At 39.6% G+C, this 19,597-nt stretch overlaps 1 protein-coding gene across 4 annotated transcripts in view; it reads right to left on the bottom strand.

Moving 5' to 3' along the window:
- CDKL5 (cyclin dependent kinase like 5) overlaps window positions 1-19,597 on the bottom strand; it is a 154,973-nt gene that overhangs the window by 2,835 nt on the left and 132,541 nt on the right. For all 4 annotated transcript variants that reach the window (XM_053917324.1, XM_053917322.1, XM_053917323.1 and 1 more), the window contains 5 exons: window positions 15,477-15,578; window positions 15,008-15,113; window positions 11,498-11,621; window positions 5,688-5,787; window positions 523-642 (listed from right to left, as the gene is read on the bottom strand). In XM_053917324.1, the coding sequence (XP_053773299.1) occupies window positions 523-642; window positions 5,688-5,787; window positions 11,498-11,621; window positions 15,008-15,113; window positions 15,477-15,578 (552 nt within the window). The remainder of the gene's footprint in view (window positions 1-522; window positions 643-5,687; window positions 5,788-11,497; window positions 11,622-15,007; window positions 15,114-15,476; window positions 15,579-19,597) is intronic.

The raw sequence follows: 19,597 nt of genomic DNA on the forward strand, positions 1-19,597 counted from the left end.
GATTTCAAAGGTTTAAATATTTTCTTTAAAAAAAAAAAAGATTTTATTTCTTTATTTCCTGAGAGAGGGGGAGGACGGAGAAAGGGAGAGAAGCACTGATGTGCAAGTGCTTGCCTCTCATGTACCCCCTACTGGTGCCCTGGCCTGCAAACCCAGGCATACGCCCTGACAGCGAATCTAACCAGTGACCTCTTCGTTTGCAAGCTTATGCTCAATCCACTGAGCCACACCAGCCAGAGCAGGGCCATTTCTTATTTATCCCTTAATCTCACCCTCAGCCCTACCCCCAGCTAGCTGAAGCCTAATGGAAGCTCACGTTTTCCCCCTAGTAAGACAAGGGACACTGACACAAGATCTCTCTGGACCCCTAAGATGCACCTGGCTATTAATGAGGGTATATCCTGGGAGACACTCAGCCTTGCTGTAACACTGAAAGGCCAAATTTCTCAACTCTGCCCCCTTCCCTTAGGAGAAACAATCACTGAAGTATAAGAGTCTAGGAGTGACGTAGGTGCCACTCACTTGGGTCTGTAGATCAGAGATCTTCTCAGGACGCCACTCCTTTGGTCTGCTGCTTGGGGTGCTAGCAGAGTGAATGGCTTTCTGCAATGTCAGAAGATCAGGGCCTTCAGAATTGGGCACCTAGAGCAGAATATAGACAAGGATTTAATCAGCACACCAATAAACCTCATTAAGATATGGAACCACACCCAAGAGGAGAACAAAAGCAAATCAAACCAAACCAAGACTCAACCCCCTCCCCTAAGGACCCCCAAAACAAAAAAACAGACAAGAAAGAAAAAAACCCAATTAAAAAAACCCCAAACTCTCCCACTGTTCACAATGCAAGTGATGCTAGTTAAATTCTACTGCCCTCTTAATAATTTTCCCTGCATTAGGAAAAATTGGCAGATGTCATGCAGCTTTGTTAAAACTTCAACCCTTAAAGCATTCCCATGCTGTTAGTTTTAATCGCTGTAAGAGAGAGCAGTTAAATTGGGCTATACCAGGAACTGCTGTCGTATCCTCATTCCACATTGCAGTTAGGTTATGAACCAGTTCAATAAAACAAAAATTTGTTCCTGCTGGGAAAATGATCCAGACACCACATTTGCTGGTATTCAAAGAAGTCTAGCAGGTTTTCAGGGGTAGCAAAGTGGAAAAGTATGGTTGAGTCACAATCACAAGACACTGCCCAGTAAAGAATCTGGGTCTAGCATTATACACAATGAAAATGCTGGAAATTTGTGCCACAAATTCCAGATGAATGCGATTGGTCTGTTCACCAATTTTAGTGAACACAGGAGCTTAATGCCCAATGTCAAGCAAAAGCCCTGGCTTTAAACCAAGTGACCAGTAAAATCTAGAGCCAGGTAAGAAAAAAGCAAATCACCTACTAACAGAAGCTGTTTTTTCATGGAGCCAGCTAGCTCACTCAATTTGGTCAATGCAACTTGGTTTCAAAGAAACAAACTGCCAACCAAGTGTTAACACCCTTTGTGAGCCAAACAAAAATATATTTGTGAATTGTAAGTGTTAACTGAGTTCTTTATAAGAAATAAGGGGTTTTATGAATGCTGTTTGCCGACAGCTGGCTAATCAGACAACCCAAACTAGCCTTTCACTAGTTTGTTTGCTTAATAGCCTTTTGTGCTTCAACCTCCTTAACTGATTCAGAAAATCCAGAATGGCAAAGAATTTATATCTCAGTGAATTTATGGAACTGGCTCAGGTACTTAACTAGCACATAGAGAATATGACCCCGTGAAAATAAAAGACATGCTGTTGTCATCAGTAAAACAAGTTTACTGGAGCAGTTTTCAGGGCTACCGTACGTAAAAATGGGTACCATGGGTGGAGTGACTACAGGAAGCTTTTTCAAAGAAGAACTATGCTTTAAATGATTCTTTGAATTAAAAAGAGGAAAGAGGGATTTCTTGATGCTTGGATTCTCCCCGTTGGTGGAATCTGTCTGCAATATAAGATACAAATAAACTAATTGCAAAAGAAAAAGGGAAAAAAGGTGTTCTTACTGAAACTTCTAGCCCTTGGAAGCCCTCAACTTGTGAATTATTAAGTCACTGAAAGAATCTCTGTGCTGTGTGTGCATCTAGAGAGGGTACTGTGTCATTTCTCACTTGGACATGAAGATGCCAACAATGTAATATAAGACATGCAAAAAACTTCTATATAGAGAGAAACATGTGGCCATGATTAACACCTACAGAAGGAATGCATAGAGACCTACACATATCATTCATATTAAGCTTACAAAACATTTAAGGATTTAGTTATTATCAGAAATATAATTATTATAAAGAACTGTGTTTAAAGAGCGATTGATGAACTTCAATCTCTTCCTAACTGCTAGAGAAGACCTCAGCAACTAAATAATCTACCATGCAATCTGCCTATTAGAAAAAAAACAGGTACTACAGACCCCTTTGAATGTGGTCAACTTTTGAACCAGAACACATCACTTGGAAAGATCACTGTTGCAGGATTCTACCGTCAAAGAAGCCCGGTTTTATGCTGTTAGAAATATTCACCCCATGGGAAATATCTGGTGCAATTCAGAGTATGGTCTTCAAAGTGAAGAAACAGAAAGTTCAGTCTTTAAACCAAAGCATGATTACAAGTTGAGATAAGATACTAACTAGGGTGCAACTACCAAGTTGGCAGAGTCACCATATGCTCTGAGGGCTTATGTAAGTCTCTGGATATGGAACTGAAGCCAGATTTTCCAAGGCGGCTTCCAGATTTGCATGAGTCTAAGCAGGCACCTTTGCAATACAAAATTATTTTTTGGCACTTCTTTTCCCTGTTGTAGATATCTCAATTGTCAGAGAAGTAGAATGCATGTGAAGGTATTCCCATCGTGTTTATTTGAAATTTTATTTATTTATTTTTAGAGAGAGGGGAAGGGAGGGAGAAAGAGAGGGAGAGAAACATCAATGGGTGGTTGCCTCTTGCACATCCCCTACTGGGAAACTGGCCTGCAACCCAGGCATGCGCACTGACTGGGAATTGAACCAGTGACCCTTTGGTTCACAGGTTGGTGCTCAATCCACTGAGCCATACCAGCCAGGGCCTCCATCATCTTTTATGGATGCATATATGAGAACATTTGAGTAAAATAGCCCACAAAGTTTCCTGTTCCCATGGTGGGGCCCCAGGTTAAGAGTTTAACTTGTGTCACTAAAAAGGCCACAAGAAAGACCCCAGGAGCAAGTGGCTGGAGGCTCTCCACAGAGGTTAGTTAGCTGGGCCTGTTAGTCAAAGAGAACCCATTTCTAGTTCTCTCAACTGATAGTGCAACTTCAGGCAGGTCACAATTTGCCTGGGCAGTTCCTATATCAGCAAAATTAAAAGGGTTAAACTAGATTTAGGACCCATCCAGGCTTTAAAATGTTCTACTTTTCTATGTGAATTGGGAATCAGATTTCCCCTTTTTTGAACTTTATGCAAATGCCACAAAGCTCTAAATCTTTCAAAGCTTGCTTACCCAGTTTTCTTTTGCTGAGTTCTAGAAAGTGAAAAAAAGCAAACTTTAATTCTAATTTCTTCTTATTTGAAGGGGGCAGAGTTAAAGAAATGCCAGGCTTAGGAGTCTGAGGTCTGGCAAGATATACTAAGTATTCTTTGGAACTCTTACTCTAGATATCAAAGTCCTTAAAAACACTTTTTAACTAAAAATCAAGAGGTACTAAACACTTTTGGTTTGTTTGGTTAAGTTTTGGTTAAGTCTTGTGACAAAACTTAACCAAGACTTTGGTATTGGCCTGTATAGAGATATTTTGCAGTTACTTTACATATCAAAAATGAAATACATGAAAATCTTAAATAAGTAAGTTCAAGTGGAAAGGACGAGAGTAATAGTTTCCCCATTTACCCTAACCTATACTATTTCAATATCTAAAACTTGAATCAAGTCCTGAGCAACAGCACCAGTCAATATGTATATACTCGACTTAGGCCATGGAGAGCCTGGGGCTTTAAGTTTAATGTTGGTCTAAGACAGACAGACATCAAAAGCCAAATCTATACACAAAACACCTTCAATCCCTTGGTTTCTGCCACTTTCTTTCACTTAACCACCCCACAAATGGCTACAGACCTGAGGTTAAGAACAAAAACATTAAAATAAAAATAAGAGTGGTTAAAAGGAAGTAGTAAGAGTTCAATGTTCATGATGGACAAATGTTCCATAGACAATAAAAGTATTATTTTATTAGCACTGTCAATATTTTGAGCTTTCATATTTTAAATCAGGTCTGTTTTGTTCATCCAGTCTAAATAACAAATGTAGTAATATTTGATTGAGTGGTATTTTGATTTGAAATTCTGCTTTAAGTGAGTTTCAGTTAGAGACAATAGGCAGTTTATAAAAAATAAACACTCTATGTAGCCATTAAAATGAAGATCATAAAATTTGTGTAGTAATATACATGTTGTGTATATTGATAGAGAGATACACTATTAAAAGCCAGAATATAAAATTGTACTGGAATGATTACTATTATCTAAAACAAACTTTTAAAAAGCCCCATCTTTGCCCCATAAACTTATACATAGGCTAAAAAGCTAAGAGGAAATATACCAAAATTCTAATACTAGTTGCGACAGGGTGGTAAGATTAGAAATGATCCATTTTTTTCTTCGAGTTTTCTGTAATGAGCTCATATTTACTTTATAATAAAATATATAAATTCAACAACAAGCAAGTGAAAGAATAATCTAGAAAGGTAATCTGTGAGACAAAAATCCTTACTTTCAGTATTATTCTTTGCTACTATCATCTTATGTATCTCATCTTTACTTACCATTGATTCATAACCCTAGAATCCCCTCTCCTTTTTAAATAAATGAGAGTTAATCATGTATAAAGTAAAACTAGAGGCAAAATAATTTTAAATGGCCCACTCAACATTGTCTAGTCTGGAAGATGTCATAAAGCAAAGCGGGAAGCAGGCCTCAAGTAGGTAAAGAAGTGCCTGCTGGCCTGGAGGCCTGTCTTCCCCCTGTTTTCTCACGTCACTAACCAGCAAAATCCTTGCTTGGGTGGTTTAGTGATGTGATGTGCACGGTTTCATGGGGCCAGCCCTGGGTTCAGGCAGAGGGCTCCCTAAGACTTGTTCCATTTCACAGTTCAATCACAGGATAAACATGTCTTCTTACTAAAGCAAGCCCTGAAATGTCAAATACTATCTCCTCTCTGTGACTCTGCAGCCCAGAAGTGCACTTGTCAACATGGTAATTGGATAACCAGCCAGGGGAGAAAAATGAATGATGGTTAATTACATGACTTTTAAGATCAAACAGAAAACAAACCATTTACTGAGTTTTTGCATATCTTTAATCCCCAGAAAGAAATAAATCCTATAGCTGCATCATTTTTACATGAATATAAATCCACATGGATAAGACATTTAGAAAGGCTTAAAGTGTTCTCTCTCATCTAAATTAAATGTCTTCCATTCCTGGAGATTCTGCTGAATCTGGAAAAAGCTCTGTAACAGGAGGATAGCTGTATAGAATTTGGGAAAGAAACACATACAATGTATGCATGCATGTCAGGTCTCAGTAAGAAAATAATTCAGTGTGATTGCCACGTACAAAATGTAAAGTACCCACCGACTCAAGTAGACTAGTATGCCACTGAACATAGAAATTAGCCATCTACTTACTGTTTGAGATTTCTTCTTTTTCTTTTTCATTGACCTGAAAAAGCCTTGTTTTTCCTTTTCCTTGAGTTGTTCAGAATGACTAATGTTTTCAGGACTTTTCCTAAATGGGAAGACATTTTTATCATATTGATTTTTCAATCATTCTCCTACCATTGTATGACAAATATAATGAAGATGGAAAGTGCATGACACTGGGTTCAAATAGCCATGGAGATTCAAGCACACAGGTAAGGAGTGTCCTAAAAGCATAGGAGGAACTAAATCTAATGGACCATGGTTAATGATTAGCCTTTGGCACAGACTCAAACTACCAATTTAAGCATTAATACAAATTAGTTGTGACTCTGCTGCAGGACCATTTTCATGCTGTTGAAAACCTTAGAATTAGGAGTCTGAAAAGTACATGGTCTAAAGGATGCTTTTTCTGCAAACCCCCAAGGGAAAGAGCAGAAACATTTTCCTTATCTTCATTTTTCTATTTACCTTCTTAAAACCAGCTAACAAGTTCATTATTACTGGCTTGCCAAGGTACAGAACATTAAAAAACAAACAAAAATCAATGCTGCTACAGAAACATTATAAATAGAAGTAAAAATTGCATGAAACTAAAAAATTCCTTTATAAAAATCTTATATCTATTTATTAAAACTAAATAAAAATAGATAAGAAAAAAACATGGACAGGAAAAATGCTTAATACAAAGGACGCTTCGGCAGGGTGGGGGGGAAGCCTCTAATTCAAAATACTGACATTAAGCTTCATATCACTGACACCACCCAGGCATTTTAATACAAATAGGAGATATTAAATGACAGCAAACAAGATACCTTGGCCCCAACAAGTTGGTTACTTGTTTCTTAACAGATGACCTTATTACTTAATTTAATTTACAGTTTTTAAAAAACAAGCTAACTGGTACTATTTTTCAAAAAGGCACATTCCATTGGCTCTATTTTAAATTTCAATATCTATATGACTGTGGAAAAACATTTTCTCAAATTACTGGATTCCTTCCACTAACTATTCCTTAAAATTAAGAGTAGAAACATTAAAGGTGACAGAGTTTGTTCATACTTATGGTTTTAGAACACCTAACAGCAAAGAAGTTACTAGAACATCTAAGAAAAAACATGAGCAAAGCAGCATCCTTTACTTGATTAAATCTGTGTGAAGGCAGAAAATACCTCTATAAACTATTATAGATCTGCATGATAGAAAACAGCACGAAGTTATTAAAAATAAATCACATTGTCAAAGAATTTTCAATAATATGAAGGAATATTCAAACTACAATACTAAGTGAAAATAGCAGAATTCAAAACTTTCTATATAATATGAGCCTAACTATACTTTAAAAAAAGGAGTATATGTGCACATATATGTATTTTTTTTAAAAGGCAGGAAGAAATAAAGCAAAATGTTAATAGCTATCATCTCTGGGCAAGAGAAATTATTTTGGTGATTTATCATTTCTTCTTTTTAGTTGCAACACCAAAATGTACTGCAGATATCATAAAAAAAGTTTTATAAACCACACAAAAAATTTATTTGAAAAACCAAGACTCAACATCAAACATGGGGGTGGAGGGGAGGAGAAACAGGAAATAAACACCATGACTGTTTGAAGGAGCAATGATCAGTTCTTCTAAAGCATTCAGTCTAAGAGGTAATGGAGATCGCAAGGAAGTAAACACATGTACTGTAGGCCCATGTGTTCCTGAAACACATCAGGACCTGAAGTTTGATAGTCCCAAGTTCTGAAGTGAAAGTTTTATAATACAATACAACCAATAAAATAACGAGTATGGGAACACTGAATAATCCATTTACAATTCTGAAAGCTGAAAAACTTCAGACATGATGTAATGGGTGAGAATAAAATAACTGAAAAGTTAAAGATACTTTAAGTGCAGTGTTGTAGTCTCATCCCAATGACAGACTGGGCCTAGACCCTGGGAATTCGGTCTAACTTTCTTCTGACAAGCACTTTTGAGATTAAGGAGATGAAACCCTCTCGCATGAGGCCTAAAGACAGACTGCCCTAAACTCAATTCCAGGCCATAGCATTCAGTCATGTGAGGGTTCTAGAGAACCCAGCAGAACAGTGTAGTTCGCTGAAATCACAAAAGCAGGACTCTTAGCATTGAAAGGAACCTCAGAGAGCATCAAGTCCAAACAGCAATGCTATTTTTAATGTTCTGCAACCTCCAGAGATTAAAGAATTATTTGTTTATGCTATAGCTTATGTCCTCCCATACTGGGGTCTGTACAGCAGAGTATTCAGATTAACAGGTAGAAGGTCTTTCCAATAAGAATGAAAGTCTAATGAAATCTCAAAGGTCTGTCAAGGGTCAGTAGTAAAAGAGCTTTCTGCCAATCCAGGAAATCTTTAAGGGGAACATGTGACTGCAACCTCAGGAAGGGAATGGGTGTTACTATAAGAATGTTAACACTGGCAAGAGAGGAAGTGAAGGCTTGAAACACTGGTCCTAGGAGAAGCAGAATGTGAGATGGGAAGAAGAGTCTATCTAACAAGATGGAAGTGAGAGAATGGGGGTGGAAGAGGGTAATGAAAGAGGAGCAGAACAAAAAGCCCAGTATCTTTTGTTCCTTACGATGACCCCAAACATAGGGAAGATGAATCAAAGACTTTCTGCAGTGTGTTTTCAGAGGCACTGGATAAACTAGGGCCTGGGGTGGAGGGGGAATGATGAAGAAAACATCTTCAAATTAAAATGGAGCAGAGGCGGTGGGGCCAAGATCTAGGCAGGGAAAGATCCCAGAGGCCAAAACAGAAAAGAAAATAAATTACCCCTGAACTAGAGGATGAAAGCTAGGAGTAAAACTTGAGTGTGCATGCATCACAAAAGACACAGAAGGAAGTCAGAGACACACAGAGAGAGAGAAAGAGCCCAAGTGGGAGAGAGGGAGACAGAAAAAGAAAGAAGAGAGGGAGAAACTACACTGAATCATACACATACAGAGAACAAACAGAGAAACTGAAGGGAGAAAAGCCTAGGGGACAGACTCAGGGAGAGACAGAGATGGAGAGAAGCTGCCAAGAACACAGGCCCCTGAAACATTGTGCATTGTACAAAAGAATGAAGAGAGAGACTTGAACATTTACAACCAGTACTGCACCCAATGGGTAAGAGTATGCCCCATAATATATCTCAAATTTGAATTCTTGACCCTGCAGTTCCACCTGGTTCAGTCAACAGTTATGTGCTGAGCTGAGCTAATTGTACAGCAATAGACAGATCCAAGAGAAGCATCACAAGCGAAGGGCAAGTGGTGATCACATAAATCTCAGGGACAGGAGATTTAAGAAGGATCATCCAGCTAGTCCCCTGACACATTATCCAGAGCTGATAAAATGGCAGAGGTGGGGGGTGCTGATGGTGCGGGGTCGGGGGTAGTAACAGTCTGCTTGTTGAACAGTCACAAGACTCACACAACAGCTATTTCTCTAAGCAGTCAAGAGGAAAGAGAGAATTCAAAAGACTCACATAAAAAAGGGAAGGAATTAAAACCGACTGAATCAAAGTCAACCAACATTTACAGAGTACTTTGTATGTGCCAGGCCCCATGTTAGGTGTTGGAACTGCAGGGCAAAATACACAAGGAGTGAGACTTCAAGCCGCTCACAGACTCAAGGCAGGAGACTCACAGGTTTCACAGAGGGTCAGACTTTGGGGGCTTTAGGATAATTGTTCTGGGAGCAGCATGAAGGTGAATTGAAGAGGAGAGAGGCATTATGTATAGGAGGTTAATGTATAGGAGATCTTATCTACAGTCACATGAAGAAAGAAAAAATGCACCAAAATTTATCAGCAAAGTAAGCGGCAGGCAGACACCTGACAAGCCATACTGAAGTTAGAGGACAAAAACAGTAAAAACTGCTGATGTTAGCAAGTCATTGCTCTGGGTCAGCGGTCCCCAACCTTTTTGGCACCAGGGACCAGTTCTGTGGAAGACAATTTTTCTATGGACCGGGGTGGGGGGCATGGCTTTGGGATGACTCAAGCACATTACATTCAAGCTCAACTGCTGTGCAGCCAGATTCCTAACAGGTCCAGACCAGTACCAGTCCATGGCCCAGAGGTTGGGGACCTCTGCTCTAGGCGCTTTTGATGGTTTATTCCAGTTAATGATCACATTAACCCTATGAAGGAGGTGCTCTTCCTAGCCCTATTTTACAGATAAGGAAACCAAGGTGCAAAGAGGTTAAAGTCACATGGCTAGAAGGTGACATTAATGAAGATACCCTATTTATTTCCAAAGTCACTCATGTTAAGACTGTCATTTTATAAATAAGGCAATAGATGTAAAGTGTGCTTATAAATGAAAAAGTACCGTATTTTTCAGACTATAAGATGCACATTTCCCCCCCAAATTTGGGAGGAAAATGGGGGTATGTCTTATAGTCCAAATGTAGCTTACATTTACATTGGTGAAATATGTTATTTATGTTATTAAAATTTTACCACATTTTTTGCTTCAAAACTTGTCTTCCTATTTTCCTCCTCTAAAACCTAGGTGCGTCTTATGGTCCAAAAATACAGTATTTATAACTTTAAAAATCTTACTGTTTTAAAAATAATAACATTATTTTCACCACTGGGCATGGTACCAATGAATCTTCAATATAACCCTGCCAACAGGGTCCAAATTGTGAAACCACATAGGGTTAGGAGAACTGACCTAAGGTCCTCTGTGACTTCTGTCAACAAACTCCAGAGATGGGCTCTCTGACAGACTGGTCTTATTCTAAATTCAGTGTGTTACAGTGATGCACCATTTGATTCTACCAGTGGAGGACTTGGTAGGTAGTTTTATGAAGTACCACATAAGCACTCCTCACATCTGGATTCTGAGTGGTTGAGAATACAAAGTCCACATTACTATTTTTAAGAAGTTCTTACTCCCAGATAAATCTAATGAGACTTCATATATGTCAGTGGTCCCCAACCTTTGGCACCAGGGACCGGTTTTTCCATGGACTGAGGCGGGGAGGGGGACAGGAGGTGGAGCTCAGGTGGGGGGAAGAAGGCGGACCTCAGGTGAGCTTTGCTAGTGGCCCAGGGGTTGGGGGCCCCTGACATACATTATAATTATTTCCCTAAATTTTTATTACATATGACACAAAAAGATACAAGGACAAGCAAAGTTGGCACATCATTTTAATGTCTGGCTACCATTATGCTTTCACGGTAGCATAAAGAATTGTTCCCCCATTTCTATCTTTTCACCCTGACAAAAGTCAGGTGGCATAGAGGTGAAAGATAGGAGCTATGGAGTCAGAACCCATGTAGGTCTACATCCTGGTTGCTGTTACTGGCTGTCCAGCACCAGGCAAGCTCCTTACCTTTTCTAAGTTGTGTTTGCTCATCTGTAGAATGGGAGCCATTCCTACTTCAAAGGCTGTGATACTTCAAAGGCTGTGAGAACTGAGTGTGAGACCGTGCATACAAAGTGCTAAGCCAAGTGTCTGCTAGGTGATTCAATAGCAACAAAAGAGGAGACAGTGAAAGACATCAATCATGTCAGAAGAATGCAATGGAAGACTTATGAGGTATTTACTGATCCAGGAGATTTTTTTTCTTTTATATGTTATTTAATACAAATTCTAAACTTGACAGAAACCATTACAAATAATGACAAATCACATTTTCCACACCAAACATTCTCTCTTGAGAAAGAAAAGCCTAACAGGAGGAAGAACGCTCAAAAGGTTATCCAGAATTTCTTTGAAACCTCAAACCTCAAGTTAGAAAAAATTAAGAGTAAAAACAAACCAAAATACTTACCACGGTTCGAATGCTGGTTGTCTTTTGGAGTGGTTAGTTCCAGAACTGCTCTCTGATGGTAGGGAAGAAACTCTAGTTGACACATTATTTTCATGGAAAGAATTATCTGGACGTGGAGATGGCACTAAATAAAGAAAGTCACTGATGTAATCTATTGGTCAAAGCAGGATTCAAGTTATTCTATTGCATTTTTTTCTCACACAAATAAACAAACTTATAAGTCAAAATCCTCATCTGCCCTTCAGATAACTTCTGTGTTTTCTGAGGGTGGAGGTACTCCAGGGAACATTCTCCCTACCCCCACTGCTTACAAGAGCAACTTGGGGGGGGGGGGTAAGTTAACACCGGGAAATATATATCATATCACCAGGCAATATAAATTGACCCGTCAGCTGATAAACTGAAAAACATTATAGGATATTTAAAAGTATGAATATGATAGCCTCCCTTCACTGTTTTGACATTCTTTGGAGTTGAGGCTTTTTTACATCATAGACCGAACTATGCAAAATCTATTCTTAGTCTGAAGTGATTCTTAACAATACAAGGTCTGTCCACAAAAAGGCCAGCCATTGTTAATATAACAAGAATGGTTTGCATGATATTGATGTAACCTAGCAGCCAAGGAGAGTGGACTGGAATGCACATGCATGAACAATGACAACTTTACCGTGGGGGCAGTAGACACCGTTGAGTAAGCATGTATACTGTGTGGTCGTTGCATTCAAAATGACTTGAGTGAGTAGAGCAACAAATCTGCATCAAATTTTATGTTAAGCTTGAACATTCTTCCATGGTATTTGGATGATTCAGAAAGCTGCAGCTATGGGCAACTGTGATTGGCAGCTTCATCACAACAACACACCCACTCATGCATCAAATCTTGTGCAGAGTTTTTTGGGGAAACATCAAGTCACCCAAGTGACTCAGCCCCCACTATAGCCCAGATTGGGCCCCCTGTGACTTCCAGCTTTTCCCAAAACTAAAATAACCTTTGAAAGGGAAGAGACTTCAGACCATCGATCAGATTCAGCAAAATATGACAGGGCAGCTGATGGCGACTGGGAGAATTGTATGAGGTCCCAAAATGCCTATCCTTTGAAGGGGACTGAGGCATCATTGTCCTATGTACAATGTTTCTTGTATCTTCTTCAATAAATGTCTCTATTTTTCATAGTGCATGGCTGGATACTTTCTGGACAGGCCTCGTATGTGTGCTGGAATATACAAACTACTGTTTAAGCCTTGACACTTGGGAGGTAGCATCAATTATATATTTTTTAAACTAAATTCCAAAGAAATTGGGTTACTTGTACAAGAATACAATTTTTTCTCTATGTTCTCAATCCAGAAATAAAAAGATAAACCACAATTTATTTGAGTAAATACTTTTCTGCTTTTTAGGTGGGGGTTACTATTTTTTCTGTCAATTGCTAAGCTTGGTCATAAATCAAAACATATTATAAATTTCATCACAAAAGGAATATACAGGCTGTATATCAAGATAAATGATATCATTTCACTTGACTCTTGACCAATAGGACTGAAAATGGGAAGTATTCTGGAAACATTTGTCATTTCGGTGATACCACTAAATCTTCATCCAGTTAAGATTTAGTAGCATCATTGAAATGGCAGCTGTCTCCAGATGTTCACCTAGTTAAATCTTTTCTTTCTATTTCTAGACTTTCTAAAATAAAAATGTTCTGTCTGCCAAGCTCTGAAGTGGATTATAAGAAGACAAATGAGGGGTTTTGCTGATATTAACTGAGTTAATTTACTTGAAATCAAAATAGAACTGTTTTCAGACTGATTAGAATTTTATTAACATTTTATATTAAAGTATATTCCACAGACATCTATAGAAATAACACATGTATGGTTCATTTTGGACATAAAATTTACAGTGATAGAAAAAAAAGGCTTTTTTGCTCATATATACTACAAGATTCGTTCGTTTTAAGTAACTGTAATCTGAATTAAAATTTTAGTCCCATAAGATTCTAAATTAACCATGGCATGAGAAAAAAATACATTAAATGGCATTTATGCATTTTTCAAAGGTGGAACTGGGAGGGAACAGAGTAGCCTAGTCATTCAACAGACATTTAGTCCTTAATAACACTTGAATGTATTTATCTAGCTCCAGTTCCTGGTTAAAATGACGGAGCAGCTGTCCATGACCTCCTGCCCCTATTCCTGCCCCTTGCCAGCTGTCAAATTAACACAATAGTGAGAAGCCAGACAATGTGCATATGGGCATCAGTAGAAGGTCATGGTGACCTTTGAAGGCTGTGAAAAGTTGAGCCTCCTCCCTGGTGGGCTTGCTGGCTGTCTCCTTACTACAGGCTGGGGCTCGCCAGGGGCTCCCACTCTGTTTCTACACAGCTCATCAAAGGGGATGCCTTTCTCTGTCAACATCTCCTAAATTCATACATCCCTCAAAGCATCTGTTTTGGTTGTCTATTAAACACTGAAGTACATTTTTAAGGCTGTGCAAGTACGCTTGAAGATTTTCTTTCATTCAATCAACAAATATTAATGAAACTGCCAGGCAGTATGCTAGTCAATGAGGGTGAAATAGGAAAACATAAAGGGCCTCACAACCTTGTGAGAGAGAAATGCAGACAAAGAATCAGCATCATGTGGCCTGTGTCATGTCAGAGGCCTAAACAAGGAGCCATGGGTGGGACAGGGGAGAAAACACTTCAATTCATCTGGGTGGGCAGGGAAGACATCACACTGCAGAAGACCTCACAGTAGAATCTTAAAAGGGATAGGACCAAGCTATCCAAGCAGGGAGAAGAGTGAGTTTCAGGTCACAGGAGGGGACGGCCTCTGTGAGTCCCACAGGCTGGGCATGACAGAAGAAGAGGAACAGCTGGAAAGAATGGCAGGGCTCTGGAATGGAAAGCCTGGAATGCTGTCCTAGGGAATTCAGATTTTGTTCGGATGCCAATGGGAAGCTGCCAGAGGACTCTCAGCAGGTAAGAGATAGAGGATTGTGGGTGGGGTGGTGGGCAATGAGTTGCCTTGCGCCATTTTTTTTCCTATAGCATTTATTACATTTTGTTGCTCAATATAATTATTACATTTAGTACTGCTCTCTTTCCACGAGGATGTGAGCTCTGTGAGGGTATGACCTTCAACTGTCATGTTCACTGCCAAGTTCTAAACTAGAACAGTCTCAGATCCACAGGTGACATCGATAAGTATTTTATCACTTAATTGAATCAACGAGTGTGGTGTGGTCAGAATACAGCTTCAGAAGGGTCCTTCCAGATACTATTCTGATGACCTTGAAAATAGGAAGACTACTCAAAGAACCTAAGTCAGAAGCCTAAAGGACTTGAAATAAGACTAGAAGCTGCGAGAAGTACTGGAAGGTGACAGCAGGGAATCAAATGGACCTAAAGCCAGAGCAGTGAAATGTAGTGGGGGGTGTGGGCTAGAGGTGCAGTGAGGGGCAGAGGAGAGAGGACCCTGTTGGGTGTCAGGGGCCAGGCTTACCTCGGTAGAAGCTACCAACTCTCCTTGGAACAGGATCATTGTACAGATGTCTATTTTCTTTGGGGGCGGTGCCATCATCAGAGTGAGGATCATGATATGCTCCACCCTGAGAGAGGAAACAGGTTTATATAAAAGTAAATGGCCTATGAACTTAGAATAGCACCTCATTGATCCATAATTTACTCCAGGATTTTTTAAAGAGAAAACTCAGAATTACGGTATGAGGGAAACTACTTTATAAGCCAGTTGAAATTATTTGTGGGAGATTACGTATGGATAAATTTTAAGAGATAGTCTGGGGTGGGCAGAAGTCGGTGGGGGAATGGAGACAACTGTACTTGAACAGTAATTAAAAAAATAATAAAAAAGAAAAAATAATAAAATAAAAGATAGGCTATAATGATGTCAAGTGACCAATCTTTACGGACAGGTTGTATCATATAAGGTAGCAACTCTGGATAATGCAGACCTCAGATTTCTGCCGCGCATGGAATGAAGGGTTGCCTTCTCTGGAGGGTTCTTTAACAGAAGATCTTGCCACAGTCATCTCTGGAGGGTGCTGTTCCCCGGGCTGGAAGTCAAATTTAAAAGGATTTATAAAAGTGTCCTTCTAAATGATGAAAATCACCTAAATTGCCATGGGCTTTATTTGGTATAACCAATATCTTAACCGACTAAAAGAAAAAATGTTAGTGGGCTAAAACACAAATTGTCCCATAAAAGAGTGAGTCATCTGATGAATGTAAAATAAATCAGACAACTGTCACACAGATGGAAAGTGAAATTCTCATTAAAGTTAAGGCGAGCAGGGAATGAATTACTCTGAAAATAGTTCAATTAATTATTAAAAACAAAGAAAATGATCTTCCTAATATCTAGATAGTCATGGTTCTGCACAGCACTCTAATTACAGATTCTATTAGTTAATCTAAAATTTATCCAGCAGATTTTAGGCTGAGTTCTCCAAAAAGAATTTCGCAGATCCAAAACTATTTTTCATGAAGGACTTATATGGCATATTCAGATGAAACCTAAAGTTCTTCGGCTATATAGAGGAATATAATAACTAGTCAATAAATTCTGTCTTACAATTCTCTAACTACTGTAGTTTACATACTTAAGTTTACTCCTGCATCTCCTGTAGGATAACAGTACTTACATTTCATGTATTTTCTTTTTAAAGATTTTATTTATTTATTTTTAGAGAGAGGGGACGGGAGAGAGGGACAGAAACATCATTGGGTGGTTGGTTGCCTCTCGCACACCCCCTTACTGGGGACCAGGCCCGCAACCCAGGCATGTGCCCTGACTGGGAATCAAGCCGGAGACCCTTTGGTTCACAGGCCAGTGCTCAATCCACTGAACCACACCAGCCAGGGCTCATGTATTTTCTTAACCATAATTATGACACTGCTCATCTTGGGAGACACTACCTATTTCTGTCAAAGAAGTGATTCACAAGCTAAGAGCAGCGTGGGTCCACAATGCTGTTCAGTGAGGGGAAAAGCAGCATTTTCCATCCTTAGGGAAAAAAAAAGATTAAGGGACAAAATTACCAAGCCATTAAGAGGAGTTAGCTGCATTATATATTATCTTGAACCTTATGTGATGTTTTAAAACGTTTTATTTAAAATTTCAAACCTGAGTCTCTTTGTCTTTCTCCCTATCAGTCCCCAATGTACTATGAAAGGATTCTGGGCAGGAAATCATCCAATGTAGCCTTTCTTCTACTTTATGACAAGATTTCAGATGAATTTTATCGCCTATATTGTTTACAAAGGCTTCTAAAAAAGTATTTTAGAAAACAAATGCTTTACATCTAACCTAAACTCTCAAAATGATAGTGCCAGTCCAGTGCCCTTAACTCTCGAAGGTAGCCACAACACTTTGCAAGAGAGTGATTCCCCTTACTTATTCATGTGAGGCTTTAGTTACTGGTCAAGCAGTCTCCCATCTCTGTGCCTTTAAACTTGTACTGTCTTGCAACTTGGCACTGGACATCCTAAACTGGACTTAACATCCTTTAACAGTTGGGTCTGTGCTTAACCCACAGTAACTGTTTATAATTAGTCTATTTCTACCATGTTCACAAAGTTGTTTTTCTGGAACTCTCCAAGAGCCAGTCCACTTGTCCTTTTTTGCAAGTTAAAGCTTTTTGTTTGTCTTACTTCTCTGTTTATACTATGCTTAGTGCTAGCATACTTTACCTGGGATTGACCTTATTGTCTATGTGCACCTGCCAGGCTCTAGAGATCTCTGTAAGCACTAGAGGTTCTCTTCTCTCTAGAGGGACTTCCTGAGGGCTCCTCTGACCACTGCTCTAACTCCAGTCATGGCATCTCCTGCCCTTCCCCTCAACTGGGTGCCAGACAGTCTTTCCAACCTTGTGGAGAACACCTCTACTTAAAGGCTCAGGGTTACTTCAAGTTCAACATGTCAGCACGATATAGTATAATGAGTGCTGGCTGGGGACCTGGACATTGCCTCATGATCTAGTTGGGTAAACTTGGGAAATTCAGCCGACTTCTTGGAGCCTCGGCATGCTCATCTGCTCAATTCAGTGTCTTCCAAAGTCCTCTTTTGTACTCTGAAAAAGAGCTCCTAGAAAAGCAACCTTGAAGGCCTTCTTTTTCCTATATTCAGTCCTTCAATTCACAAGCTCTGTTCTTTCCACTGCTGAGGGGTCTTTAAAACCCACTCTTCCCCTGCTTTCCCACCAGCACCGACAATCCAGAACATTCTCTCCTCCCCTCGTCCTCGGATTATTACAAAAACCACTCCAAATCCTGCATTTCCATTCCAGCAAGGTGGAACAAGTTGTAATCCCCGCAGCACACCATGCTATTTAATGTCTTTTTTACCCTCCTCCTCCTTGCAATGTTTTTCCTGCCCTTCTACCAAACCTCTTTTCTGATGTTGACTCCATTTTCTTCCCCTAGTTAAGTCCCAGGAGTCTCCACTCAGATACCATCTCCCCTGGGAGCCTTCCACAAGCCACTGCCTGACTGTGCCACCCCTTTGTCCCTAAGGCACACACACCTCTAGACAGCACAGGCATGCAGCCAAACAGTATTATAATGAGCTATACATTGGCAAGTGTGCGACCCTCACCCGAGCCCACACACTCCAAGAGGGCAGGAAGCACATCTTTTTCATCCTTCTAATTAGAGACTATCATGGTGCCTAGTTCAGTACATGACTGAACACATCTTCATTCTTTAGCCTTCCAAAACCTCTCTCTACATCCTAGCTCACAGCAAGACCTTTAGTTGCCCCTAAAGTCATTTCTGACTGCTCCTGCTCAATGCTCTCTTCCCTGTTCTCAAGTTCTATTTATACTGAGTGCCACAGGAATGTGGTTCCTAATTAATTCATTGTTATCATGTATAATTTAATCTTCCCTGAGAGAAGATAAGTTTCTCAAAGGCAAGAACCCGACAATACTCAGCATAGAGAACGTGTTCCTTGTCCAAAGAACAGCCCTCACCACAGAAGCAGTAACAACTAAAATTTGTTCCACACTTACTCTATGCCGAGCACTGGGCACGGTGCTTTATACACTGTCTTTAATCCTAACACCACCACTCAGATGAGGAATCTGAGGCACAGAGAGCTTGTATCACTCTCCCACATTCACACAGTTTGAAGCACATTGCAGAACTGGGATACAAACCCAGGTCTGCCTGGCTTCCTGGCTGAGCTCTTAGCTACCTTGCTATACCTACTGCAACTGCTCGTCACTGCCAATCCCCCCTCCCTAGCACTTATCTTGCTGAGCCTTCCATGACATTTTCCATCCATATTTTCTAAAGTTATTATACAAGCTGATGAACTTATTTTCATAGCCTCTAAAAGGGGAGGACTTTCCCTACATGAAACTCTTCTCGTTCTCACATTGACTTTTGTCCACCTTCATTTCTTTGATGCAGGTGAGTGTTTAATTATCATGAAAATGTAATTTCTTTAAAAAAATGTTTTGTTGCAAGAATGCTGCTGCTTTTAAACAGATCGGTGTCAGGCCCTGGCTGTGTGGCTCAGTCAGTTGGAGAGGTGTCCCGTGCACCAAAAGGTTGCAGGTTTGATCCCTCAGTCAGGACACATGCCTAGGTTGTGGCTTCATCCCTGGTTGGGGTGCACATGAGAGGGGACTGATCAATATTTCTGTCTCACATTGATGTTTCTTTCCTTCTGTCTCTCTTCCTCTCTCTCTAAAATCAATAATACAAAATATCCTAGGTGAGGATTAAAAAAAGATACACAGATCAGTGTCAGTTCTAGAGTCTGAAGATCAATTAAGATGGTGGAAGTATTATGCTAAAAACATTGCCTTGAGATTTAAAAACAATCCAAAGACTAGATATTAACATTTATCCTGGCCTGATGTTAAATTTCCCCATAGTTCTAGACAAATTTAAAACTTTTCAATTTGGTTAAGATATTGAGTAAGGTCTTAGGAAAGGGTTTGATTTAAGCAAAAGTAGATTTGGAGTGATTAGAGAAAAATCCCCATAAATTGAAACTAAATTTTTTTTCCTCTAATTTTATTGTTCAAGTGTCTAAGGAGACAAGTAACTCAATTAAAAAATGGGA

Source organism: Desmodus rotundus, chromosome X (genome assembly GCF_022682495.2).
Source record: "Desmodus rotundus isolate HL8 chromosome X, HLdesRot8A.1, whole genome shotgun sequence".
In the NCBI taxonomy this organism is placed as follows: domain Eukaryota; kingdom Metazoa; phylum Chordata; class Mammalia; order Chiroptera; family Phyllostomidae; genus Desmodus; species Desmodus rotundus.